Source organism: Ahaetulla prasina, chromosome 12 (assembly GCF_028640845.1).
Source record: "Ahaetulla prasina isolate Xishuangbanna chromosome 12, ASM2864084v1, whole genome shotgun sequence".
Lineage (NCBI taxonomy): Eukaryota > Metazoa > Chordata > Lepidosauria > Squamata > Colubridae > Ahaetulla > Ahaetulla prasina.
Window position 1 is genome coordinate 1,761,020 of NC_080550.1, and position 27,132 is coordinate 1,788,151.

Here is a 27,132-nt window from a genome sequence, read left to right on the forward strand (position 1 = left end):
CAACTGCCTTCCATGAATACCTGGAGCGTAAAGGTCCAGGAGACGAGCTTTTTCTGCTGTGGACCCCGCCCTCTGGAATATTCTCTTGCTGGAAGTGAGCTCTTTCCTGCCATTCCTGGCCTTCCAGAGACCTGAAAACTTGGCTCTGCCCCCTGGCCTGGGGTCTACTACAATGGGAGGTGGCTTATGCCATTGACTAGATCTTTGACCCCAGGCCGCCCATCGTATTGTTTTTGAGTTTTTCTATTTTCTAAATTTTAATTGCCTTGAATTACTTTTTTTTATTTTTTATTATATTGTCCCAAAGTCGCTATGTCAATGAGATGGGGCGGCATAAAAGAAACAAACAAACTATCTAGAGCAATGGATGGTTATCATGGAAGACAGCAAGTTTATAGTGTTGTAATATTCTACTTTCCCCTTGGAGAAATTTAACGGTTGAGCTCAGGCCAGTATGCCACAGCTGTGAGAGGGACAAAGGAATGCAAATGACAGTGCTTCTCTTCCACTCCAATTTTTGTAAACAGAGGCTTCGTGTAATCATTTCTATGTCCTACTGTGGCCAAACTACTCGGTACCAAAAGGAATTCTGGCCCCAAAGGTGCTCAATTTTTGTTTATTAAACTTTTGTAGTTTCTGACAGGAAGTCTCAAGAAAAGGCCCACACTTCCTTCCGAAGTTTGCCAACAGAATCCTTCCAAGACAAATTTGTTTTATTTCAAGGCAATCGTCTAAACAGCGCTACAAAAGAGGGCTCTGTCTTGATACGCAGAGAGCTGCATTGGATCAACACATAAACCTTCGGAGCACTCCAGACAAAATATTCAGAACTCCGAATGTAAAAGTGCGGCTCAACCTTCTTTGCTTCACTTTTTTTCACGAATAAAGAGATGGAAAATCTGGTAGAGTAGGGAAAATGCTCTCAAGCAGCCAAGCACACACTTGGTGTGCAGGGCCCCCAGATTCAATCCAAGTGTATGGAGCGAAAAAGGATCGTGCAAGAGAGATGGAAAACCTGTGCTGGACCTGCAAAAGCCATCACCGTCTTCAGGGTGGAACCCTGAGCTAAATGGGGAAATAATTGGAAGAACCCATGTCTTCAGCAAAGCTCATCTATTCCTGCCCACTTTCCGTTTCTGATGGTTTTGTCTACCCTGGTGTCTCTCAACCTTGGCAACTTGAAGGTGGGTGGACTTCGACTCCCAGAATTCCCTAGCCAGGCTCCCGTCTGATCTGATTCATACAATATATTCCCTGATGGGTGGACAATGAGAAGAGATGACGGTTGGCTTCATGGAGGTCACTTGCTATGCTATCTGGGAGAAAGAGCTCAGAATGCCTACAGATTTTGGAAATCTTTAGATGGAACGATGCAGAAGAGAAACCAGCTGTTGCTGAAATTCTTCAAAACTAGCACAGTGTCTTCATGCCATTCTAACTAAACCCAAAGGTGCTTCTCCAAAAGGCGACGGGATTTTCTTGGTTTTTCCCTTTGAAAACGTTTCGCTTCTCATCCAAGAAGCTTCTTCAGTTCTGGTGGGGAAATGGAAGGATTCTTATTCTTTGCAGTCGTCTACTCTGAAGTTCTCTGAGAGTTGTGGGCAAACTCTCAGAGAGTTTGCCGACATGGGGGTTTGTCTGTATCCTCAGAGTCACCTGAATCAGAGTGTAAATGGATGTGGAACAGTTCTTCAGTTAGAACTGAAGAAGCTTCTTGGGTGAGAAGCGAAACGTTTTCAAGGAAAAAACCAAGAAAGTCCTGTCGCCTTTTGGGAAAAAGCACATGACCTGCTGGATGATTGAGAAGCTCCATAGACATTCTAATTAAACTGTTGTCAAATAGCCAACTAAACCATTGACAGCCGTTTAAAAAAATAAAGTGGGGATGGAGGTAAGCTGTCTCTTTGGTTTTCGGTTTTCCGTTTATCCACAAATATTTTCAAAATGTTATAGACGCACTAGGAGACGAAGAGAGGAAGAGAGATTAAAATGATTTATGAAAAGTTCATTATTAAGTACACTTCGGAGGAATGAAACAAAGAGCAATGTTCTGCAAGAAAAAGAATGTTGTCACTTTGCCCTCTTTTGGCAGAGAGATAATTTTAATACACAGAAATATTTTTTAAAAAAAAAATCGAACAAATGAACAACAGTACATCAATTAATATAATCATAGTCTGTCTGGTTTGGCAAACAGCTGAAAACTGATGCCCATCTTTCCTCCCAAGACAAATGTGTTCTTCATTTGCAGAATGTTCTGTTATATTTTAATTAACAAGAAAGCATTTCCCATGTCTCAGACAACCTCCCCCCTGCATTAAAAAAAAAATATCCCAATTATTTCATGAGAAATACTATCCCTAGAGTTTCTTGGATGCTCAAATCAGGTTCAGGATTTGTCTACTCTGGAAATTAAAAAGGTGAAAGAAATTAATTGGAATATGTATGCTTTTATTGGCTTTGAAGAAAACCCCAACAAGGCCTGTGACTAGCCCCACAACCACGTGGGACCGGAGCCGCCATAACCTTGCAATATGAGTCAGAAAGATTTGCTCCACGTCTGTTAATAATTTATCTAATTGTGCTAATTTCGGTTCAAATCCAAATTCCTCTAAATCTTTTTTGTGTCTAGATTGCAATTGAAAATATGGCTACCAATCTATAATTATTCCCTACTCCTTTAATTCTTGGTTAGATTTTAATCTTCCTCCATTGTCCAAAATTTCATTCTATTTTACCATTTCACCAATATCTAATGTGCTGGGGTAGATCATTGCCTCCATAGTGGATAATCAGCCTGGTATTTTGAGATAGTTTCTTCTTGATTCCCTCCCAAGTCTGTATCAGTGAATCTCGCAGTGCATGTCTATAAAAATATGAAGGTAAATGTTTCTTATTCCTGGTATTCCATATGAAGGCAGGCCACCCCATCTGAAGATCGTGTCCTTCCAGTGTTAAAATTCTCCTGTTCTTTAGATTAATCCATTCCCTAACCCAAACCAAACTTGCTGCTTTCTAATAAGTTTCCCACGCAGGGAGTCCAAAGCCACATCTGTAATTTAATAGATAAATTATTAACAGGCCCAGAAGAGAAATTATTATTTAAAATATACAGTTGTTTATTAAATTTTGATTTAAAAGAAGAAATTGTAAAGGGATCAATGATAGCATGGGCTAAAAATATTGGGCACAATATTGAGTTAGAAGATTGGGGAAAAATTTGGGAGAAAAACTATACATTAACAAAATCTGCTGCATATGAAGAAAACCAGTATAAAATGTTCTATCGGGGGCATTTAGCCCCAACTTTTTTCTTTCTTTCTTTCCTTCTTTCTTTCATTAATTCCTTCCTTCCTCTCATTTGTCTCTCATTCCTTCCTTCCTTCCTGTGCACTTGGGTGCATCTGTTCTGCCATTCCTCGCTGAAATGCTTTCATTATGTCACATACAATCACAGAACAACATGCTATATAATGAAACAGGCAATGCTGCGCGACACCCTAAAACATCATAAAGTCATAAATTGTGTGGGATTTTCTGCTAACAGTATGGGAAAGCATAGAGTCAGCTGCAAAGGTAGTTAAAAAGGGGAGGGGGAGATTCAGAAGTTGAGAGATTTCAGCCTTTTGGGCAAAAGGGAGAGGAGCTGCACCTCATTATTGAAAAGTGTTGAGGGCAACGATCATCTGATCCTCACAAATGATTAACATTTAAGAATGAGAAAATTCTGCCAGCACACACAAAAGATTACTTAGAGATTTCCCAAGAAAAATACAAACGGACAGTTTTTATTATAAGAGGGGAGTTTTTATTACATGCGCACATTTGTAAAGAGATGGAACCTGGGCCGAGAAAAGCACTTTGGAAAGCAAAGAAAATGATTCTCCATTCATTGAAAAGATTATTGTGCCTTATCACATCTCGCCTTATTAGGTCCACAGCAATATTAAAACAAGGTTTGAGAACAGAATGAAAGAACAGAATGCACTTCGTATAAAGAAGAGATCCTTCAGAGTACTGTTAATATTCCTGGCTGTGTGAATGGGATTTCCATGGACCCATACATCCTCTCGGTACAATGCCCCCAAAATGAACAAATGAATTAACAAATGATTATCCCTTTCCAAAAAGTTATTTATTCTGCCATCCCAGAATACTCCATGGGCTTTGTCACTCAGGAAGTTCACCCAAGTAAGCCACCTGAAAGATAGCAACAGCACTTAGACTTATATACTGCTTCGGAGGGCTTTCCAGCCCTCTCTGAGCAGTTCACAGAGTCAGCCTCTTGCCCCCAACAATCTGGGTCCTTCTTTTACCCACCTCGGAAGGATGGAAGGCTAAGTCAACGTTGAACCGGTCAGGATCGAACTGCTGAATTGATGGCAGTTGGCAGTCAGCAGAATTAGCTTGCAGTACTGCATTCTAACCACTGTACCACCACGGCTCATTAGACAAATAGCAGTGAATGCTTTCTATGGAATTACATAGCTATGTGTGCTCAAGGCAGTTGCGGTTCTCCAGGGCACATGGAAGAATGCAGGAAGTTTTCTTCTGCATTAAAAAATAAAATCTGTCCCATATGTATCTTCTGGACATATATTTCTCAAAAGAAGATTAGAGATCTTCGCCTTGGGGGGAAAGATACTTTAGTAAAAAAATATTTGAGGTGACACCACAATGAATTATGACTTGGTTCTGCCTTCCTAGAAGGCTTGAGGCTTGGTAACCTTTGAGGCATAAGACTTCATGAGTTAGAAAATGTAGTAACTGTATTTTAACATCTTCCTGGCATCAGAAAGTTACCAAGAAATGAAAGTAGGAAAGTTATATCGGGAGAAAGAATGAAAACAAAAATCATAGTTTCTGAAAACATGGTCCAGTCATGTTTATTTAGAAGTATTAAGATGTAATTAAGATTTAAAATTTCTTTGTGAGAAATTATTACAAAAAAGACTTACTATATTCCACTATTTCAGAGGCTGCCATAAATGGTATGTGTGTGCGTGTGTGGTGTCAATTTATTTTCCAATAAATTGCTATTGCTATTTATTTAATGCACTAGAGGGAAGGACAAGAAACAATCAATGGAAGTAATCAAGGAGAGAAGCAACCTGGAATTAAAAAGAAACTTCCTAACAGTGAGAAGAATTAACCAGTGGAACATCTTGCCTCCAGAAGCTGTGGGTGCTCCATCACTGGAGGTTTTTAAGAAGAAATGGAACGGCCATCTGTCTGGAATTGTATAGGGTCTCCTGTTTGAGCAGGGGGTTAGACTAGAAGACCTCCAAGGTCCCTATCAGCTATATTCTGATTCTGATTTAAATTAGAACCTGTTGGCGATTTTAAGTACACAGAGGGGACTGATGAGAATACACTACCAATCAGGTGTCAAAAAGCAATAGAGAGACTGTCGCACAAATCCTTAGTCTTTGTTGAAAAGGTTTCTGTGGAAAAAAAACCAAGCAGTAAGGGCAATATGGTTGATATCATAAAAACAGAAGGCAACTGTCGATATCGGGAACTGGAAGTATCTATTCCAACTTACAAACATTGTCCCCTCTTTAATACATTTCAGGTTACTTACTGCTTAACTCTCATTCATCTTAGACTAATGACTATGTTGGCTGGGGCTGATGGGTCAGCCATATCTGCCAAGACCTGCTTGTAGTACTATTGAGACTAATTTCTCTACTTTGGCACTTCAAGAGAAAGAAAGAAAGAAGGAAAGAAGAATAACTTTTGGATTTCCAGTGTATAGAGCTTAGTGGTTCGCTTTGTTGTTCTTCTAACAATCTTGTTTGTTTCTGAGTCTCGATTATTTAAAGCAGATGTTCTGAAACAGAAGAAGGGTGCGTGGTGCAGCTGCTGCAGAAGTATAACACAAAAGAAAGAGTCGGTCTCTCTCAGTGGTGTGGTAGGAAAAATCCCCTTCCGAATGCCTCCGTCCTCAGAATGTGAGTTAGCTTACCCCGAAAGATCAGAAGAGGTGCAGGGTTTGTCTTCCCGATTCCCTCTGCCTTCTCTCAAAATCTCAGACTGTGTCCCCATCAAAGATTTTTTTTCCAACAGCGTCCTCAGTTGGACCTCATGTCTATATCATACCCAAAGACTGGGTCCACAGGTCCGAGATGGAATGTAAGAAATGTTATCATTTGATTACACTGCAGAGGGTCAAGATATTATTATGATTATTATTATTACCCCTCTATCTTGATAGGAAACCAAACATACCTGTCAGAAAAGAGAATGAAAGCCACTATATTTGAATATTGAGCAACATCATCGTTCTCTAAAAACACAATTAGCTGCAGAAGTATACTATTCTTTTTCTTAATTGCCCACGAAGAAAGCATTTGGACACATATATTTAATAAACTGGATCTCAGCTGAATTTTTTTGGGGTGTTTGTTGGAATGAGTGTTTTCCACCAAGTCTGCCATCTTAAAAGATGTTTTCGTTTTCCCAGTTTGGGAAATGGTTGCCTACACGCTACCGAAACGTGGGATCTGTAGGAGGACACCCATTTTTAGGACATAAAAATAGAATGACATATTCCTATAATTCTTGGACACTATCCTCCTGCAAGAATCTTCCCCTATACACGTCCCTCTAACTTCATTATTTATAAGTGGTTTTTAAGCTGCAAAGTTTGAACTGCTTAAGCCCTGTAACCTAACACTTCTCTGAAAGCCCTTGTATGTTTTGAGTGTCTTACAGGACCAGAGGTCAAGATTACCTCACTGGACAGGGGGGGGAGCCGAACGCTGCAGCTGAATAGCCCCTTCTAATCAGATCCTCTCTGGTTGAAGAAGTTTGGGGTGGAGTCAACTGATCTTGAATTAAATAAGGATAGAGTAAACACAGAGTCTCCTTGCGCCAAGGATCTCCACAAGGAGGCCTCTACGTTCATATATCATTGGGGCTTTTTGTAACAAAAAAATATCCCTGTAGGATGTTCGATTTAAATCTGACAGCCCTACGCTATTGCATAAACAGAAGAATAAAACAGATACTTTGCGTCTGGAAAGCAATTTCAATTAGAAAAAAGAAGTCTGGTTGCTTTTTTTTCTGTCTTTTTGAATCCAAAAAGTATCCATGCACTACTTAAACTTTTATCAGTCCTTCGCATCAGCCAAATCTGTTTTCAAAAGAATGCTAAAGCTGGAATGGGGGTTCCCCCCTCCCACCACAACTGCAACAAGCCCGTGACTTTGGGTCATGCCAGATCTCAACCGGACTTCAATCAATTCGATCGACTCTGACAATGCTAATAAAAGGTGATATACAAGCTGGAAGAAAGAACGCGGATCCATGTCACGGAAAATTCATACTGAAGCCGGGTTGGAGGGAGATTTCCCATGAAAAATTGGACCTCTGCATAAACAGGCACGTTTGCATCTTGGCATGAGCTAATTAGGAATAAACACACATTAAAATGATTTGGGTGGTGAGGGGGATATCAGGAATCTTTTGGGGACTCCCTTGGGGCAATCATTTTGGTAATTTTTTTGTTTTTTGTTTTTTTTTGTTTACATTTATATCCCGCCCTTCTCCGAAGACTCAGGGCGGCTTACAGTGTGTAAGGCAATAGTCTCATTCTATTTGTATATTTACAAAGTCAACTTATTGCCCCCCCAACAATCTGGGTCCTCATTTTACCTACCTTATAAAGGATGGAAGGCTGAGTCAACCTTGGGCCTGGTGGGACTCGAACCTGCAGTAATTGCAGGCAGCTGGTTTTAATAACAGGCTTCTTACAGCCTTGAGCCACCACGGCCCTTCTCCCTAAATGTACAGATTGTCCTATAACCAGAAGTGGACAGGGATGTTCCCGATAGAGCGGTGAGGTCACTAGAATACACAGCAGCAGGTTATCCTTGACTTACGACCACGACTGAGCCCAGAACTTCTGTCGCTAAGTGAGAAATTCGTTAAGTGAGTTTTGTCCCATTTTACGACTTTTCTTGCCAGAGTTGTTAAGTGATTACTTGCAGTTGCTAAGTTAGTAACCTGGTTGTTAAGTGAATCTGGCTTCCCCATTGACTTGGCTTGTCAGAAGCTCGCAAAAGGGGATCAGGTGACCTCTGGGGGATACTGCGACCGTCATAAATATGAGTCAGTTGCCCAAACATCCGAATTCTGATCGCGTGACTATGGGGAGGCTGCAACGGTTGTAAGGGTGAAAAACTGTCATAAGTCCCTTTTTTAGTTGCAACTTTGAACACTAAACCAATGGTTGTAAGTCGAGGAGTACTTCACAAACCAACTTCCCGCAATCCATGGACAGAAGACCCTGGGAAGAGAAGCAGCCAAAACGAAACAAGCCAAGATTCCCCGAAACAAGCCAAGATTCCAAAAAGAGGAAATGGCTGCTATGTTCGGTGCCACTTATTTTATTTATTTACCCATCTCGAACAAAATCAATTAAAACCAATTAGAAAACACAACCTAGATAAGTTCTCGATATACTATCGTAACGGAGCCTGTCCGTTACATCCATATGTCGTGATGCTCATCACAATCGGGTCGGTCACATGACTAAGGCCGGCAGTTGTTTGTTATGCTGCGGTTTTGCCAAAATCCAGAAGTAGATAATGAGCAACATACATAAATTTCCCTCCATGTTTCTCAGCCATGGCAACTTGAAGACGGGTGGATTTCGACTTCTAGAATTCCCCAGCCAGCATTTTGGAAGCCAAAATCCATCCCTCTTCAAGTTGATGAGGTTGACAAACGCTGCTTTAGAGGAAGAGCTGTAGGAGGAAAAGAACGAGAGGAAAAGCAGGTCATCTGAGAATTTACCCCTATTGCCAACCGAAGCCCCTCCCCTCCTTCTGAGGACTCTCAGCATCTACATTAGTTCAAACAGAAAGTTTAATTATTTCTACATTTTGGCCTTCCTATTAAACATGGCCTGAAACACGAAACGTCGAGCTAATAGAACCCATGTGGAGAGTTACTCTATCACTACCAGGGTCTAGCGTGCCAGAAAAACCAGACATCGATCCAACAGAGTCACCCAGACAAAACAGTCAAGAAGGCAAAGGCAAGGAGGAAGAGAGAGAGCCACTGGCAATACACCGCAGAGGTCAAAGGCTGAAGTTTGGGAGAGATGCAGGAAGAAAGCCCATTTGGTCCAATGGTCAAGGCACCCTAGAAACAGGGAGTCTGGGAGCTCTAGTCCCACTTTAGCCATGAAAACCACAGCTGGGTGACTTTGGGCCAATCGTTGGGAGACAGTGAGTTCTAGTCCTGCCTTAAGCATGAAAGCGGTCTGGGTGACTTTTGGCCAATCATGGGGAGACTGCGAGTTCTAGTCCTGCCTTTGGCACGAAAGCCAACTGCGTGATCTTGGGCCAGTCACTCTCTCTCAGTCCAACTCATCTCATAGGGTTGTTGTTGTGGGGAAAACAGGAGGAAGATGTGTTGGAGATGTTCTCTGCCTTGAGTTATTTGTGAAAATAATACAGGTAGAATACAAATAAATAGCAATAGCACTTAAGACTTATATTCCGCTTCACAGTGCTTCACAGCCTTCTCTAAGCAGTTTACAGAATCAGCCTATCACCCCCAACAATCTGGGTCCTCATTTTACCCACCTTGGAAGGATGGAAGGCTGAGTCAACCTTGAGCCTGGTGAAATTCGAACTGCTGGACTGCAGCTAGCAGTCAGCTGAAGTAGCCTGCAGTACTGCGCTCTAACCACTGCGCCACCTCGGCTCTTGCTTAAGATTCTTTAACAAACCTAAAGTACATCATAACGGATGTAGGCTCTTAAGACAAGAGGGGAGAAGAGAAACTTCCCCAGACGGTCATTGGCGAAAAGGTGAATTCCCCACCGCCGGATGCCAACGGCCATCAGGACAGGGTAGATGTTACAATGAAACCCAGAGGCGAACTGCTTTTAAAGCAAAAGACCATGCCCATCCTGGAAGAGTAGCGTCTGAGCATAAGCAAAGTGTCTCCCGATCCGCCACCTGAACCATATAACCGTGTGCGTAAGACAGAAAGTGTGCGCAGTTCCTGGGAGGTGGAGGAAAATGTCTCTTTCTCACAATGATGAAGTCGACTGCCTGTTATCTGCGAACATCTCCATGTCTGCACATTTCTGGACCACATGTGTCCATGCCAACAGTGTCGGATAAGAAAAGAGCAATTTAGCACAATGACAAGGGAGCCAAAATTCAACGAAATTTAAGATAAACACACACAAGGATATTAGATAAGCATGTTTGCCAGAAAATCAGCTTAACTCATAACTCTTCCAAAAATAACAACAAACCCCCCCCCCCAAAAAAAAGGTTCTGTTCTGCCCAGTTTTAGGAAACTGCAAGAATCAGATGGTTCGCATTAACCAGCGGCAGCAACAGAGTTGAAATGTTAAAACCAGAGCGGGATTCCCTACCTGGCCGTCTTGCCCAACGTGAACCTGATGGATCTGCAAGTTACCCTGCAAAAGAAAGAAACGTGGTTTTATTTATTTATCTAAGGCAACGGAAGAAGCTTCCTGGATGAGAAGTGAAAGGCCTTCAAGAGAAATCAAAAAGTCCGGCTGCCTTTCGGAAAAGCACCTTTGGGACAACCATGACCTGGATGACTGAGAACGTCCGTGGACGCTTATTTAATGCAAGTTGTGGGTTGTTGTTTTTTAACCCAAAACAAAAGTTCTGCTCCTATAAAGAAAATTATGCTTTTGCAATGTTAATTAGAGCCGTGTTGGTGTAGTCAAGACAACTCTCCAATTCTCCCTTCTCTCTCTCTCTCTTTATTTATTTATTTATTTATTTATTTATTTATTTATTTATTTTGTTACAACAATATATGTAACTATCATACAGAAAGGTTATATAGTATATAAAGGTATAAGCATATATATATATATATATATATGAAGAAGAAAAGAAAAACAATAGGACAGGAACGGTAGGCACGTTTGTGCTCTTATGCACGCCCCTTATGGCCCTCTTAGGAATGGGGTGAGGTCAATAGTAGACAATTTTTGGTTAAAGCTTTTAGGATTATGAGAAGAGACCACAGAGTCAGGTAAAGTATTCCAAGCACTGATGATTCTGTTACAGAAGTCATATTTTCTGCAATCTAGATTAAAGCGGTTGACATTAAGTTTAAATCTATTGGTTGCTCTTGTATTATTGCAATTAAAGCTGAAGTAGTCTTTGACAGGAAGGACATTACAATAGATGATTCTATGAGTTAAACTTAGGTCTTGTCAAAGGCGACGGAGTTCCAAGTTTTCCAAGCCCAGGATTTCAAGTCTAGTGGGATAAGGTAAGACTCTTTCTATGCCAAGACCTTTAGCAGAAGAAGGACAGGATTTCTACTGCCTCTGACATGAAAGGGCTCCTGAAGAAAAAATGTAAAACTTGCTAAAAAAATTAAAAGGACAAGCTTTTTACATGCTTGCAATGTATCTGATCTGCAAATGTGGAGACATTTAAATTTGAAATTTAAATGAATTAAAAATCCCTCTCAGCTTAAAATTAGGAGAGCAACAGTGTGTCCTGGCCAACCCAGAATCCAGCTTTCTGAATGGGGACGATATCTGCAAACTTTAATGCTGGTCTTTCCATTGACGGGTCTTTTCTTTTATCACAGTTCAGGCTCAGAGGCAAACAAAAACTCCATTAAACAATGACAAAGGTATCCGTTTCCAAGTATTTTGATTGTTGTGGCCAATCTTGGAGAAGCTTCTGAGTCTAGAAGTATGAAGAAAGCATGAAAAAAATCCATTTCATTTGTAACTAGCAATATCTCTCCGAAACCTCAGTAATAGAAAAATTAATTTTGTATAAAGAAATTCATACAGAGGATGCAAAATGAAGTTATAAGGTGATCCAACTTCCATATTCGCTATAAACATCAGGGTGTCAACAACTACTTTGGCTCCATTCAAGAAACTATAAATTGGAATTAGCTCCTATCCAGATGTTATCTATCTAGCTGGATAAAAGATGGACCTGATCCTGCTTCCCTTCACATCCAAGGTTACTCCCTCTGAAGTCATAGGGGTGTACAAACGCTGCGTTTCTTCCTGCAATTTGCATTCCTTGCTTTCGTCTTTCCTTAGCACCAGGAGATTCTCAGCCACTCTAGTTAGTTTGTCTGCAATCTCAGGCAGATTTTGAAATTGTGTGGCTTGAATTCTTGTTCTGGCATTTCTCATTCTTTAAGCAAAACTCATTAGCTTCCAGAGAGAAACACTAGCAGCCCTCAACTTACAACCACTATTGAGATTGAAATTTTAGTTACACAGTTGTTGTATGGCCTTTCTCAAAAAACTTTGTTGTTAGTTGCAAAGTCATGGCTGACCCATCACGACCCCATGGACAACATTCCTCCAGGCCTTCCTGTCCTCTACCAGCCTCTGGAATCCATTTAAGCTCATATAGACTGCTTCAGTGACTCCATCCAGCCACCTCGTTCTCTGTCGTCCCATTCTTCTTTTGCCCTCAATCTTTCCCAGCATTAGGTTCTTCTCCAGGGAGTCCTTCCTTCTCATTAGGTGGCCAAAGGATTTCAGTTTCCTCTTCAGGATCTGGCCTTCTAAAGAGCAGTCAGGATTGATCTCCTCTAGGACTGACTTGTTTGTTCGCCTTGCAGTCCAAGGGACTCGAAGGAGTCTTCTCCAGCACCAGAGTTCAAAGGCCTCGATTCTTTGGCGCTCAGCCTTCCTTATGGTCCAACTTTCACAGCCATACATTGCAACTGGAAAATCATAGCCTTCCCTATACACGGTTTTGTTGGCAGGGTAATGTCTCTGCTTTTTAGTATGCTGTCTAGATTTGCCATAGCTTTCCTCCCCAGGAGCAAGCATCTTTTAATTTGATGTGAGTTACTTTAATTTAATTTAATTTAATTTAATTTAATTTAATGTGAGTTACACAGTAAGTCATTGCAATGATAAATTGGGGCACCGCAAGACCAGACTCAATTTTACGACCATTTTACCATGGTCGTTAATTGGGTTACAGCAGTCGTTAAATAAACCCCACGGTTGTAAGTGCAAATCCATTTTATCCATGGGCGTTTTTTTGTTGTTTTTCTGCTGCACAGGGGTAGTTGCTGCCGATATTTTTTGCTGCAAAAGGGCAAAAAGTATCACAAAATGCGATCGGGTGAATGTGGGATGCTGCAACCGGTTGTAAATCTGAACTGATGGCCAAGTACCCAAAATGCAACCACATGACTATGGAGGGTGGCGTGGCAGTTGTAACTTCAAGGGCAGATTGTAAGTTTTTGAGTCCGTCGTAACTTCTTACAGTCATTAAGCTACCGGTTGTTTGTTGAGGAATGCCTGTAATATACCTCGGCAGAAATAATACATTTAAGCAGGAAAGCATGCCCCTGCTATGCATTATAAAATGCATGCACTTCAACAGATAAGCATGGATTTGCCTTTGACACACAGGCCACCACCCTACTCCAATTTTTAATTAGCTAGGAACTGCAGATGCATTTGTACCTTGGTACGTTTTCTTCTGAAATGTCTTTGAATATTGGTAGCTCGGATTGGAAATGGTGTAGAAACCAAACTGCCAAGTTTGGAGCTCAAACCAACAACATAACATTTTCTTCTCCCTTATGTGGCTCAAGAGGCAAAGAGAAGGGCGCTGCTGTTCCTTACAGCACTGCACATTCCACTTAATGCTTCTCCTCTTTTCCAGCCACAGGGAAGACAAAGTTTGCTCCTTCCAGGTAAGACTGTTGAAGGCTCACCTCGCTGTCTTGCGTGATCTGGACCTGCTCTCCTTGTGGCACCTGTGCTATGTGGAGATGTCCCTGTGGGATCCATGAATTTTAAAAAAAGGAAAGAAGGAAGAAACATGAGAAGCATTAGTCAAAACCTTATGAACACTGCCAACTTAAAACAATATTGCTAAGCGGTGGGAGAAGCAGGCAGAGAGAAATCAGCGTTTCTTCCTACATCTTGGAATCTTTTCTTGCTAAAAGAGAAGGAAGGCTCACTTCAGGGTGATGCACAGCTAATTTTCCAAGGTTGTTTACTTTTTATGTTTTCTTTCCTTGAGTGTTCTCGGTATCTAGGGATTGTCTAACTCTGGAGGTAACAGGAAAAGTATAATTAACATGTTTGTAGAGAGCTACAGTTGTCCTGCTATATTGCCCGGAAAATATCCAATTGGACATTGCTTGAACCTTCCTTATTCTCCTGGGGGGGAAAAGAATGAAAAGAAGGACTAAGGGTGATGTGATACAAGTCTTCCAGTACTTGAGGGGCTGCCCCAGAGAAGAAGAGGGGGTCCACCTATTCTCCAAAGCATCAGAAGGCAGGACAGGAAACAATGGATGGAAACTAGTTTCCTGACAGTGAGGACAATTAATCAGTGGAACAGCTTCCCTTCAGAAGTTGGGGTGCTCCATCACTGGAGGCTTTTAAGAAGAGACTGGACAGCCACTTCTCAGCCACTTCAAGGGTCTTCTCTTGCTTGAGCAAGGGGTTGGACTAGAAGATCTCCAAGGTCCCTTCCAACTCTATTATTCTGTTATTCGTATCCAGAGTTTTATGTCCCTCAGGGGCGAGCACCAACTCATTCAGGTTCAGGGTTCCCATGGGACACTTTGGGGAAGTTCTGCCACAGATGGGTTTAACTTCAACAGTTGATGTTGCTTTTTTCATGGCAGGGGCTATTTGGAAAATAAAGTGCCCCTCAAGTTAGAACTTGCTGCCCTCTTCTTTCAGATTTTAGTCTAGGACTGAGTTCAAGACAGCCCCTGAATCTTCAGAACTTTCAATCAATCAGAACAGAGCTGGAAGGGACCTTGGAGGTCTTCTAGTCCAACCCCTTGCTCAAGCAGGAGATCCTATAGCATTTCAGATTGGTGGTTGTCCAGTCTTTTCTTACAAACCTCGAGTGATGGAGCACCCAAAACCTCTGGAGGCAAGTTGTTCCACTGATGAATTGTCCTCACTGTGAGGAAGTTTCTCCTTAATTCCAGGTTGCTTCTCTCCTTGATGAGTTTCTATCCATTGCTTCTTGTCCTGCCTTCTGGTGTTTTGGATAATAAGTTGACCTCCTCCCTCTTCTTTGTGGCAGCCCCTCAAATCCTGGGATCCTGCTATCATGTCAGATCTTTATCTCTGCTGGGCATGAACGGTTGAGGTATCTATGCTATATTTTTGAAAGGTGCGCAAAACCATTCAGGAGAGGGCGGTAGAGACTTTTGTAAAATAAACAAACCCTTCCGCTTGGGTGGAGAAAACAATTCCCCGAGAAAAGATAAGCTTTTCTCTGCTAGGGAATCGCCCTTGGATTGCAGCTGCTCCCGAAGGAAGCTGTGCCAACCGATGAAAGCAGAGAATTGCGCCTTGAGGGTTTAATAAAAAGGATGCAATAGATCACTGTGAGGTACAACGGCTGCCTGATTGAAAAAGGAGGGGAAACGATCAAGGGAAGTGGGGGAAAATTACACCCAGGCTCTGATGGAGCTTCACCTGCTGGCCTAAAAGCTGCAATTTGACTTCTTTTGGGTAGGTTCTTTTGGGCTCATTTTTGTGCTGCTGGGTAGGAGCCCAAGTTTAAATGCATCCACGAGGAAGATCTGTCAAAGACCTTCTTTTTCTTATAAAGCTCTAAAAATTTCACATAAATTTCAAAGAAATACTGATCCTCCTATTTTAAATAGTTTCATTTCCTTTGGAAGGAAACTGTCTATTTATAGTGGGGAAACAGCAGGACCAAACATCCAAACGACAATAGGAGCTGTATATAAAACAGGGCCATGGAGCCAACCCTGGCTGAAATTATAAGCAAACTGCATTCCCTTCCAAACACTAAACCCTCATCAGCTTTTAGAGAACAGCTGGCACAATGGCCTGCTTTGGTTAAAAAAAAATGCTGCTTGCAAATTAAGGGAATTCTTCCAGTGCCGCCAGAAAAGGAAAGTTCTTCTACCTATGTGTCCCTTTCCATCCCATAAACACATAATAAGTTCCATGTACACAAGCTGAACTACCTGCAATTTAAAAGATGAAACATTAAATGGGAAAACATAACCGGGGAAAAAAATGGTCCTAAATAGGAATTGCCGTGGAACAGCTGTGGAAAAGAATCTGCCCAAATCGTTGGATTGTGAGAAGCAAATAAATTTCATAAATAAATGAATGAATAAGAGAGTCATCGCTGTCTCTTTTACATGCTGGATTTGCCAGATGTGTCTAGTTGGTTGCTGGTTGTCTTGCCAGCTGGTGCATCTCTATGGGACACAGAACCCAAAATAGGTAGGTCGTCTCCTTTGGTTCCACCTGATATATCATTAATGTTCTTAGATCTTTCGGGGTGCTTCCTTTTACCTCTCCACCCAAGGCAGCGCTGGTGAGGTTCTCTGTCTTCTTTGCATTGATATGGCGCAGAAGCAAGAGAGAAGGAACCAGGAAGCTATCTGACCCAGACTTTGAAGGGGAGTGGATTAAAAATAGGTCCTGGACTAGTTTGAGTTTGGTTGGTTGTCTTGAACAGATAGGTGGATAAGTGGAGACGTGGATGAGTTATGCTGGCTTGAATTTTAAGACAAGCTTGTTTGCCTTTCCAGAGCAAACACAGAGTCTCAAATGCAACCGGTCCAGAGTTTTTGGGTCATGGAACCCAGTTCCAGCTTTTCCATGCCCTACCAGGGAAATCCTTTTAACAAAAGCCTGAGGCACAGCAGAAGTGCCACACTCCGTGTTTAAACTTCCTGCCTTCTGCATCCTTTGGGGTCAAAGTGTTAACTTTTTAAAGAAAAGAATTTAATGCCAATGTTTATAAACCGGGCTTATGTACACAAATTTAACCATATACACATGGAAGAAATTCAGCTAACAGATGTCCAAAAAATTCTTCAGAAAGCACTTTGGAAAAAATGAGGGCAAACGGATTGCTAGTATCGCTCGGGAGAGGCTTATGTATAATCCATCAAGACTGCATCCTGCACGGAATGGCACAATGGAAAGTAACTATCGGCATGCAAATCCATGCGTGCAGATGCAGCAACCACGGAGCCTAACTTCAATGATATATTTTTACACGCATACACCACGCACAACATCAAGGACCACACCAGAAAACAGATTTTTCCAAAACACATATGGACATGCCTTAATTACATGAACCTCAGGAAATCATATTTTGGGAAGAAAGGAAAAACTGAGTCTGATCTGCGCGCGCGGAAGGCAGCTGTAGAGCACCAAAGGGACGGTCAAGAATGAATACTTACTACTTGCACTTGGCCGTCCTCTCCTATCTGGTGAATCTGGACTTGCTGGGCGTTGGCCAAAGCATAATGAAGCGCCTGGGGTTGGTTGGCCTGAATTTCATTTGGGGCCGACACGGTGCTCTGCGTGCTCTCTGCAAAACAAAGCGAAGTTCCCGGGGTTTATCACAAAGCTCCCCACCTCTGACAACACCCAAATGTCCAGATTAGATTTCTGCAACTTGAAGCATCCTGAGAGAAGAAATGTCCTCAGGTCTGGGGAAGAGACCTACGCTGGAGAGGCGTAGAAAATCATAAGTGTTGCTGTGAAACAGAAGTCATCCATCGTTTATTATATAAAAAAAACGAAGTATGAACCTTTCTTAGGTTACTTAATTATTAAATTGTCATCTGCGGCGTTACTGAAATTCAGTGATAACATCAGCAACATCTTTTAGAAGGGAAGGTGTGTTTTGTATCTGTGTGTGTATGAGAGAGAGATGCACACGTATCTTATAACTCCATGGCAGGAGCTGAATTTTTTCCCTTAACTTTGTTTTATTAACCTAGAAATGGTTCCAGATTAATTAGCGAAGTTTCCAACTGGGAAAGCGGGACTTTTCCCCTCGGCCTTAACCTTCCTTTTCAGCTCACTGATTACTTTCAATCCATCCAATTGTGACTTCATTTTTCCAATGGGCTGTTCAAATGTTTTCTAGTTAATCTGGAGGTCCAAATCTATAGTTCTGAATATTATTTCTCTCCCTCATTCTGCAACCGAGGACCAAACAACCCGAACAGAACTGAATTAAGGACATCAAGAAAGTGCCTAATTCTTCAAAGAATTATTTTTAAAGAATCCATTTATTTGAAAAGCTAGGTAAGATATAGGGGAAAAAAGAAGGCGAGGCTTTGCAAAGCAGGAGCTACCTAAAGTGGTCTATTGTAACATATAATTCTCCCATTTTATTCCAAATACGTCTCTGATCCTCCTAGATTTTCAAAGCCTTGAGATTCCATATAAGAATAAGCTTTTGAGAGTTCATCCACACATCTCCATGTCTGATTCTTACTATTTTAAAAAAAAGAAAATTGTCCAACCACTGAGAGTCACTATACAGGGAAGCAGTTCCTATAACTTTGCCTGCATAGTTTTGTGTCGTGCACTTTTGTTCGAACGTGCCGGGAAGGACAGGGCCTTAGAGTGATGGATGCCGCAGACCCAATCCAATGTTGCGTGTCATGTTGCCGAAACCTGTATATGAATGAGTTGGAATGATGTGTGTGGTATTTTGGGACTGAACACACACCAGGAAAGGGATACAAAGCACCAGCAATGCAAAGCTTTCCTTGATGGACAGGCAGGGGATTATATTTCTGTTACAGTTTTAAAATGCTTTGTCTCAACATTGCCAATTTTCCATTTGCTGATGCCTTTCTTCTTATTTTGATGCCTGTGGACAAGATCTGGACAAGACAACCACAACCAAATGTGGCTATGAATCAAAGCAATACAAGAAGGAATTGCTTTAAATATCCAGCAAAAACTTCCCCTTCTTCGTGTTCACGCTACTTCAGCTGACAAGCCTAGGAAGCATCTCGATCCAACTTCAATTAGAAAAATAGTCCCCGAAGTGCCTACTGACCAAAACAATCCCAGGGTGGGTGGATGGATGGACGGATGCTTTTGAGTAACGACACTGGAGCAACCCTGCACATTGTTTGTAATGGAACAACACAGGCTCGTGTTTGTCACTGACCAGCTGCTTCCTTACAGATGTTAAGAAGCTATTTTTACATCTGCCAAGTGAACCGAGGGACTGCTGAATACCACAAGCATAACACTCACACAAATGTCATGCGTCCAACAACGACGTCTCTCGAGAAGCAAGTCTGCTTATAAACAGAATTTTTCAGCATCTGGCTGTGGTGTCATGACCTCAGATAGGAAGGGGAAGGAAAGGATTTAGTAGGATCTAAACCCCAAAATCATCACCTATCATTCAGAGATAACCGCCAGATGCAACACCACCTTTAAAAAAAAAAGAGAGCTGTTCATGCATTATTTTAGTATAAACAGAAGATAACCGTGAGAGAGAAGGATACACCCAGAGATGTAGAATGCCAATTATCTAACCTTCCTTTTTTTAAAAAAAAAATTATATTGGGGTGTCAGAGAATTCATGACTCATAGGAGGGCCATGAGTTATTCTGTAGAAAACCTCTGTTTAATCAAGCCAATGTACAAAAAAATTCAGCCTCGTGCCCTAATGGTGGTGCATTTAATAATTATTTTTTTTATAACTTGTAGCATCATTCCTTCTGGGTAGGTGCTGGATACTCAGAATAATCAAACAATTGCTGAGTGAACTCTGATTCTAAAATGGGAGAATAACTAAATGGAGAAGGACATTTCTCCCTAATACTAGGTTGGATCTCCCTCTGACAGCTTCCATCCATTACCGGTACTTCTTGTCCTACCCTCTGGTGCTTTGGATATTATGCTGACACCCCCCCCCCTCATCTCTGCATCAGCCTCTCAAGTGCTGGAAAACTGCTAACAGGTTCCCCCTAATTCTTCTCTTTGATGGCCTGGACACACCGAGTTCCTTCAACCTTTCGTCAGATGGTTTAGCCTCCTATTCCCTAATCATCTTTGTGGCTCTTCTCTGCACTCTTCCTAGAGGCCTGACATAATCTCGGGCTGGGGCAAATTTGAGGCCAGCCTTATCGCATCATCTTCTCTCCATGTGTTCAATTTTTATTGGAGACAGAGGGGTTGGCAGGCCGAAGAACTGAACTACAGCTGGTAGAATAGAAACAGGGAGGGAAAGAGGCTAAGGCTGGGGCTTTCAGAGAATTTTGGAATGTTTAAAAGAACTCAGGAAAAAGATAGAAACGACAGCAGAGTCAGCGGTCTGAGATCCGTTTCTGGCTCCTCGGAAGGGGATCTGGGAAGCCAGTGCCAGCCTGCCCCGATGCCAGCTCCTTGCCACCCTCCTCTGGAAACCCACGAAACCCAAACGCACGCAGAGGCCAAAGCGGCAGCAGGCTGATCAATTCCTTCAAGCCCCAAGTGTAAGGGGCTTTTTTTAGATCTGGCAAGGGAGCCAAAAGAAATGTGGGGAAACTTTCATTAGTTACCGCAAGGAACTAGTACATTTTGTGACGGTTGTAAAGCTGCTCAGCCAATTAAACCCAGAGCAGCCTTAATTAGTGTCTTGGGGTTGTGGGAGGAAGAAGGAAGACTTCTTGAAGCTGTGAGGCAGGCAAAAAAATTGGGCTCTTCAATGTCTGCTTTCTGCCCAGAGCTTGAAGGTTTTTTCAGTCCGTTTAGGGACCGTTTGAAGTTGCGACGGCGCTTTAAAAAGTGACTTATTTATGACCATTTTCACACTTACGACCGCTGCGGCATCCCCAAGGTCACGTGATCAAAATTCGGATGCTTGGCAACTGACTCATATTTATGATGGTTGCAGGGTCCTATGATCCCCTTTTGTGTCCTTCTGGTAAATTTAGGGGAAGCCAGATTAACCTAACAACCGTGTGACTGACTTAACAACTTCAGGGATTCACTTTAACAACTTTGGCAAGTAAGGTCATTAAATGGGCCCACACTCCCTTAACAGGTGTCTCGCTTCCCAACAGGAATTTTGGGCTCAGTTAAGGTCGTCCGTCAAGGACCACCTGCATAGGTGAGTCACTTTTGCCCTGGGATGTCCACAGGATGAGGTTGAAAGAGCCAAGAGGGCGGCCATAACAGTTGAATCGAAGCTTTGTCTGTTTTTATGTGCATGGCCGTCTTGAGTTTTGACCACTCCTGGCAGACACTCCTTCCCTCCCCTGTTCCCTCGCAGTTCTCATCTGAGCTATCTCTGCTCTCAAGGGAGGCTGGGATAGGAATGCAGGCGCCTTCGAGTTACCCCTAAACCTTCCTTCAGTGATGCTGCCGTCCGTCTCAAGGAGCTAAAGCAGGGGTGGAATGTAAAATTTGTTACTACCGGTTCTGTGGGCGTGGCTTGGTGAGGGGTGGTGGTAATGGGACTGGGTGGGCGTGGCCAACTTTTTTTTTTTTACTTTTAAAAGCATTTTTTTCTACAACCTCTTCAGCCGAAGAAGTTATAGAAAAAATGCTTTTAAAAGCCTCTGATGATCAGGCAACTCCGCTGGGATCACCAGAGGAGCCTTTTAAAAGCATTTTTTACAACCTCTTCAGCCGAAGAAGTTGTAGAAAAAAATGCTTTTAAAAGGCTCTGACGATCCCAGCTGAGTTGCCTGATCGGCAGAGGCTTTTTTTTTTTTTTTACTTTTAAAAGCATTTTTTCGGCCGAAGAAAAAATTCCGCGTGGCTCAGCTGGGCATGGGGAGGGGGGAGAGAGAGATTTTTGCTACCGGTTCTCCGAACCACCTGCCGCCATCGCTACTGGATCAGGCGATCTGATCCTAATCGGGAGCATTTCACCCCTGGGCTAAAGCCCACAACTGCTTTCAGGATCCTGAGAAAGAACTCTGGAAGGATGCCCTCTTCATTTCATCCCGTTAAAGCTAACTGGGATGCAGATCCCTTTGGGGATAAAACCCGACCGAGGTGCAGGCATTTCTCTCATGTTTCCCTGCAGCTACTCAACAGGGTCAGAGAGCTCCAAATGTGGCATTCGTCTAGGAAACAAGGGAAGTTCCCTTTACACGACAGGAGAACGAAAGATCCCGAATCCCATGGCAAGAGGCCCATTTGGCTGAGCCCCAGTCCACATCAAAGACAAGCGCCGGGATAAGTATTTTTCATTTATTGCTCATATGCATGCATTTTATTTGCTCTGTGGACTGGACCTCAACCAGCTCTTTTGTTCTCCTGCAAGCTCATTTCCAAGGCTGAGTGAGATTTCCAAAATATTTCTGATTAAACCGTTCTTCCTCCCTGTCCAAACTGGTCACAAGTTCAGTCTAACTTGCTGGAAGATAAATGCTGGAAAGATGATAAGAAGGGACAAGGGCAACCTTACCGGCTCACTAAGGGCAGGCAAATTGGGATATGGGGTGGACTAAATCAGAGGACAAGCCCTCCGACCCACAGACCAGTCTCCTGGGAGTGCAGTTGCTAGGGGTGTTTGGTCCAGATCCCCTACGACTGACTATGGGATCTCTCCAAGTTATCATCTAAGTATTGTAGGGGAGGAACAGGCTGAGCCCGAGGGAGGAGTCAAATGCATTATCAATTTGGAGTCTCTTACAGGGTGTAGAGGGTGTAGAGGGTGTAGAGTTGGGTGCAACCCAACAAGAAAGACACAGACCTCAGAGGATAATTAGAACTGCAGAAAAAATAATTGCTACCAACCTGCTTTCCATTGAGGACCTGTATATTGCACGAGTCAAAAAGAGGGCTGGGAAAATATCTACAGACCCCTCACATCCTGGACATAAACTGTTTCAACTCCTACCCTCAAAACGACGCTATAGAGCACTGCACACCAGTACAACTAGACACAAGAACAGTTTTTTCCCTAACACCATCACTCTCCTAAACAAATAATTCCCTCAACACTGTCAAACTATTGACTAAATCTGCACTACTATTAATCTTCTCATCATTCCCATCACCCATCTCCTCCCACTTATGACTGTATGACTGTAACTTTGTTGCTGGCAATCCTTATGATTTATATTGACCATCAATTGTGTTGTAAATGTTGTACCTTGATGAACGTATCTTTCTTTTATGTACACTGAGAGCATCTGCACCAAGACAAATTCCTTGTGTGTCCAATCACACTTGGCCAATAAAAAATTCTATTCTATTCTATTCTGATAATGCACTTAACTGAAGTCCAGGCCCTCCTCCACCCCCCTCTTATCTGGAGCCAATTTGCCTTGACCAGGGGTCTGCAACCTTAAACACTCAAAGAGCCATTTGGACCCATTTCCCACAGAAAAGAAAACACCAGAAGCCACAAGAGTCTTCCTGTGCCTGACTATTTCTTGAGCGGCCACAAAACTAGCATATGTAGTTGAACTAAACGTTCTGTTTTCTTCTGAAACTTCTCTTTTCTTGGATTTATTCATGGTTGGCCTACCGGAGGTTGAAAAGCTCAATAAATTGCATGCCGGCGGGTGTCGCTCATTGGCGGTTGTGATATATCTTTTGAGTGACAGGGAGCCGCAGCAGAGGAGTGAAAGAGCAACTTGCGGCTCCAGAGCCGCAGGTTGCTGACCTCTGGTCTTGACTGTTAGTAGTTCAGGTTCTTGTTAGCAAATAGCAGGAAATAAACTTGTAGCTCTTTTGAACTCTATCCTGGTTCCAAGTATTGACAAATATGAGATTCTCCAGCTTCAGGCCGTCTTTAAAATACACCCCAGCGAGAAACCAAATTAGGAAGAAAAGAAGGGCAGGGGAGGATTGATTTCTCTGCTATTAAAAAAGTGAAAATCGCAGGTATCGATCAGTACAACTGTTTAAATTGTTTGAATTAATTCACTCCAGTTCAGAAAGAACGATACCCAAGAGGTTTGAGAAGAAAACTCCCAAGCACATAGAGTGCTGGTTTAAGAGCAGTGTGAATTACTACTGTTTGGGTAAGTGGCCACTATCAGGTTACAGAAGTTTCCAGGGAACGCCATTTGGCTCGCTCCTTGCCTCCAATACAGAGAAAAGAAAAACAACCCTTTAAAAATATGCCCCAAAACAAGAAGGCCACAAAGCTGGCTTCATTTGGATGGGAAAGGGGGAGGGGGAATATTACCTGAGCCACTATACGAGGAAGAAGAGGGCGTCCGTCGCGAAAAGCTTTTTACAGCCAAACTTTGGCCTCGCTGTTTCCGCCGCCAGGCTGTCCGGCATTTCGAGTCTATACTCTGCTTAATCCGGTACCAGTCAGACTCTGTGATGCCGAATTTATAAAAAAGGTGACCTGCAAGGCAAAGAAAATAGCAATAGCACGTAGACTTATATACCGCTTCACAGTGCTTTTACAGCCCTCTCTAAGCGGTTTACAGAGTCAGCCTCTTGCCCCCCAACCAACTGGGCCCTCCTTTTACCGAGCTCGGAAGGGTGGAAGGATGGGTCCCCCTTGAGCTAGTCAGGATTGAACTCCTGGCTGTGGTTGTTAGAGAATCTTCTTTAAAGGCAAATGACTGAAAACTAAGTGTTATAGAAGAGATGGTGTGTTATCCGCTTCAGACCCTTTTGCCTTTCTAGGAATGGCGCACTACGTCTTGCAATCTTATTAATCGACTGACGCAGGGACTCCGGAGGTCTTCTAGTCCAGCCCCCAGCTCAAGCAGGAAACCATATTCTATCCAATTTAGCAGAACAGCATTTTGTGTAACCGGCAACACACTTGGAAGAACTAATTGGGAAGCTTTGGCATTTTAAAGTTATAGAGATCCTGCCAAGGTGATCCCCAAGGAAGGCACCAAGCATTCATCCCTGGAACCTGCTTTTTGGATTTCAGGCGTATCAGATTGTGACAGTAAGCAAAGAGGAAAGCTGGAGTGTGGGGCGAGGAGCTGGACAATGCTTAACTATTGCAGGGCAACTCAGAGCTGTTTACCCCCACAAGCAAAACTCTCTGTTGTGACCCAGGCCCAAGTAGGTAGTAGGAAACTAAGTCAGTGTAAAAACAAACAAACTTTATTCGAACAGCTGAGAAGAACTTCATTCTCAGCACAGTTCAACTAAATTAAAGCAAATTCCTCCCAACACAATTCCTCAGTCCTCACCAACCTGGGTCCAATTAGGCAAACTGCCAAAGGCCTTTCTTGGCAAAAGTTCAGAAGACACCGATACCAATGCAACAAGACAAAACTATCAAGGTTGTTTTCCGGTAAAGAGCCCAAACGCCGTTGCTGGTCTTTTAAGCCTTATGGGAGGGGCCAATCATCTCTTGGCCCTACTCCTAAGTGGTCCTCTTTGCTTGAGCTGCTCTTGCCTTCTGGCGGCTCTTCTCATGAGTGCACTAGGAACAGGTTCCTCCTGTTCCTCTGCCTCACTACTGTCAGTCTCTGGAGGCTCCGGAGTCCGCACCTCACTCCCCGATGGCCCTGGCCCCTCCTCTGCCTCCGATGCAGAGCCCTCATCCGGACCTTCCCCAGCCTCCAGGACTGGCCCACGCTCTTCCTCAGCCTCATCGCTGTCCAACTCCATTGCCAGCTCCGCAGGCTGCTGGCGGACCACAACACTCTCTGGTTTCAACAGGGCTCTTACCTGCAGAAGTCACCCAACTCTCCTTGTCCTTAAAATGGGCCACATTGGTTTTCTGCACATGGCAAGACTGAACAGATTAATGGAGAGCTTTTTGAAACCAAAGGCAAAGTGTAGCAATTCCAGTAGGGAAGAGAAAGTGTTTGCAGAGATGATATTGCAGCAATATGGGTTTCCTCCTTTGGGGGTAACATTCGGCAATGAACAAACATAATGCATCACTTCTAGGGTTCTAGCCAGTTTCCGCTGTTTTTCACTCCTTAGCAACTCTCAGCTGCTCTATGCTTTGTTCGGAGCGTCTGTTAGTCCCTGATTTCAAATTGACAGGGGCCCACAGATTTCCATTGGCTTAGTGACCAAATAAAATCTCTTGGTGATTCAGACATCAAGGGACAAGCCTTGCGTGTGGCTTTCAAATGTGGTGTGAAGGCGGTGCAAATCTTGTTACTATACTTAGTCTAAGGCATCAGAACAGAGGTCGATTGTTGGAGTTGTGCTATACGAAAATGCGTGTGAAACCAAGTGCTGTTTTTCAAACCAGTCTGCAGCGCCAAGCATCTTGGCAGTTTAGCACCTAGTGCAAACTATAATTTTCTTTTCAGCACCGACAGCGAAAAAAACTGTTCCAACAATTGTGCTTGGTGTCTCCACAGTACAATTCAACAACTGGAAAAATCATTATTCCCTCTGTAATTCTGAGTCTGGGATATTCTTAAAACTACGATGGAATGTTCACTACTGTACAATGAATAAAATTGGGGACCTTTGAAAATACGCCCAGAAAATTGGAGAGAAACCACTAGAAGAATTAAACCACCAGCGTTAGAAATGGATGGTTCCACAAGATCCCAAGCAGCCTTGAAGCTTGCAAGGCCACTGGAAATGAAATGGTTATTTTGCATGTATTAAATGAGGCGCTTTCGACATTTGCAGGCGGGAGTATCCAGACTTAATTTGCAATGTTCTTTTTCTCATTTAATGTAACCCGTATCGCTGATTTATGGGACCAAGTTGGAGATTGTCTCGAGGTTGGGAAAGGATGCTGAAAAAGCATTTCATTAAAAGAAGAGAGCTGGTTAATGCGAGGACTGCTTTGGAGCAGTGATAAAATCCAAGTCTTTCATGGTCTGCGAGTGTTATGGCTTTGAAATGGCAAGCCGGCAGCTTCGTTAGCTTAGCTGAAATTTCTCATTAGAACTCATCAGGCAGGGCCGTTATGAAGAAGCTCAACAGTTTTCAGATTTAACACTCGACTCCGGCTCATGCTTAATATTAGCAATACGAGCCTGGCGATGTTCAGCCCACGCATCGATAGCCTTTATTAGTTAATTCTCCGCTGGAGGGGAATAAATATTTTGGAGCCAATACAAAAATAAAACACAAGGCAGACTACCCAGAAAATACAGTTGCGTCTTTAGAATTTACATCCCCGAATTTTAGCGTTCAATACGAGAAACGCACCGAGGGATTCCAAGCAGTTCACACAGCAGGACCCTAAGCAGTAGGTGAGCTGAGCAAACCATAAAACCTGAGAGGCCAGGTTAAGAGAATTCTTTGAAAGAATTCTGGCTTTTCAGGTGCCACAATCTCAGCCGTCGGAAAAATAAATGCTGCAGCCCCATTTGGAGCTGGAGTGGGCAAGCATCCCTCTCTTTGAGGCCTGGGGACCTTCCTTGGATAGAATAACTCCACCGGATGAATCCTGCAGCTGCAACTCACACCTAAGCTTC

At 42.9% G+C, this 27,132-nt stretch overlaps 1 protein-coding gene across 5 annotated transcripts in view; it reads right to left on the reverse strand.

Annotated features, from left to right (window-relative positions):
• Nucleotides 1–27,132, reverse strand: part of BANP (BTG3 associated nuclear protein) — a 107,797-nt gene that overhangs the window by 29,685 nt on the left and 50,980 nt on the right. For 2 of the 5 annotated variants that reach the window (XM_058155370.1, XM_058155373.1), the window contains 4 exons: nt 23,943–24,110; nt 17,230–17,360; nt 13,735–13,806; nt 10,406–10,450 (listed from right to left, as the gene is read on the reverse strand). In XM_058155370.1, the coding sequence (XP_058011353.1) occupies nt 10,406–10,450; nt 13,735–13,806; nt 17,230–17,360; nt 23,943–24,110 (416 nt within the window). The remainder of the gene's footprint in view (nt 1–10,405; nt 10,451–13,734; nt 13,807–17,229; nt 17,361–23,942; nt 24,111–27,132) is intronic. The other 3 variants (XM_058155371.1, XM_058155374.1, XM_058155372.1) reach the window with 2 other exon arrangements.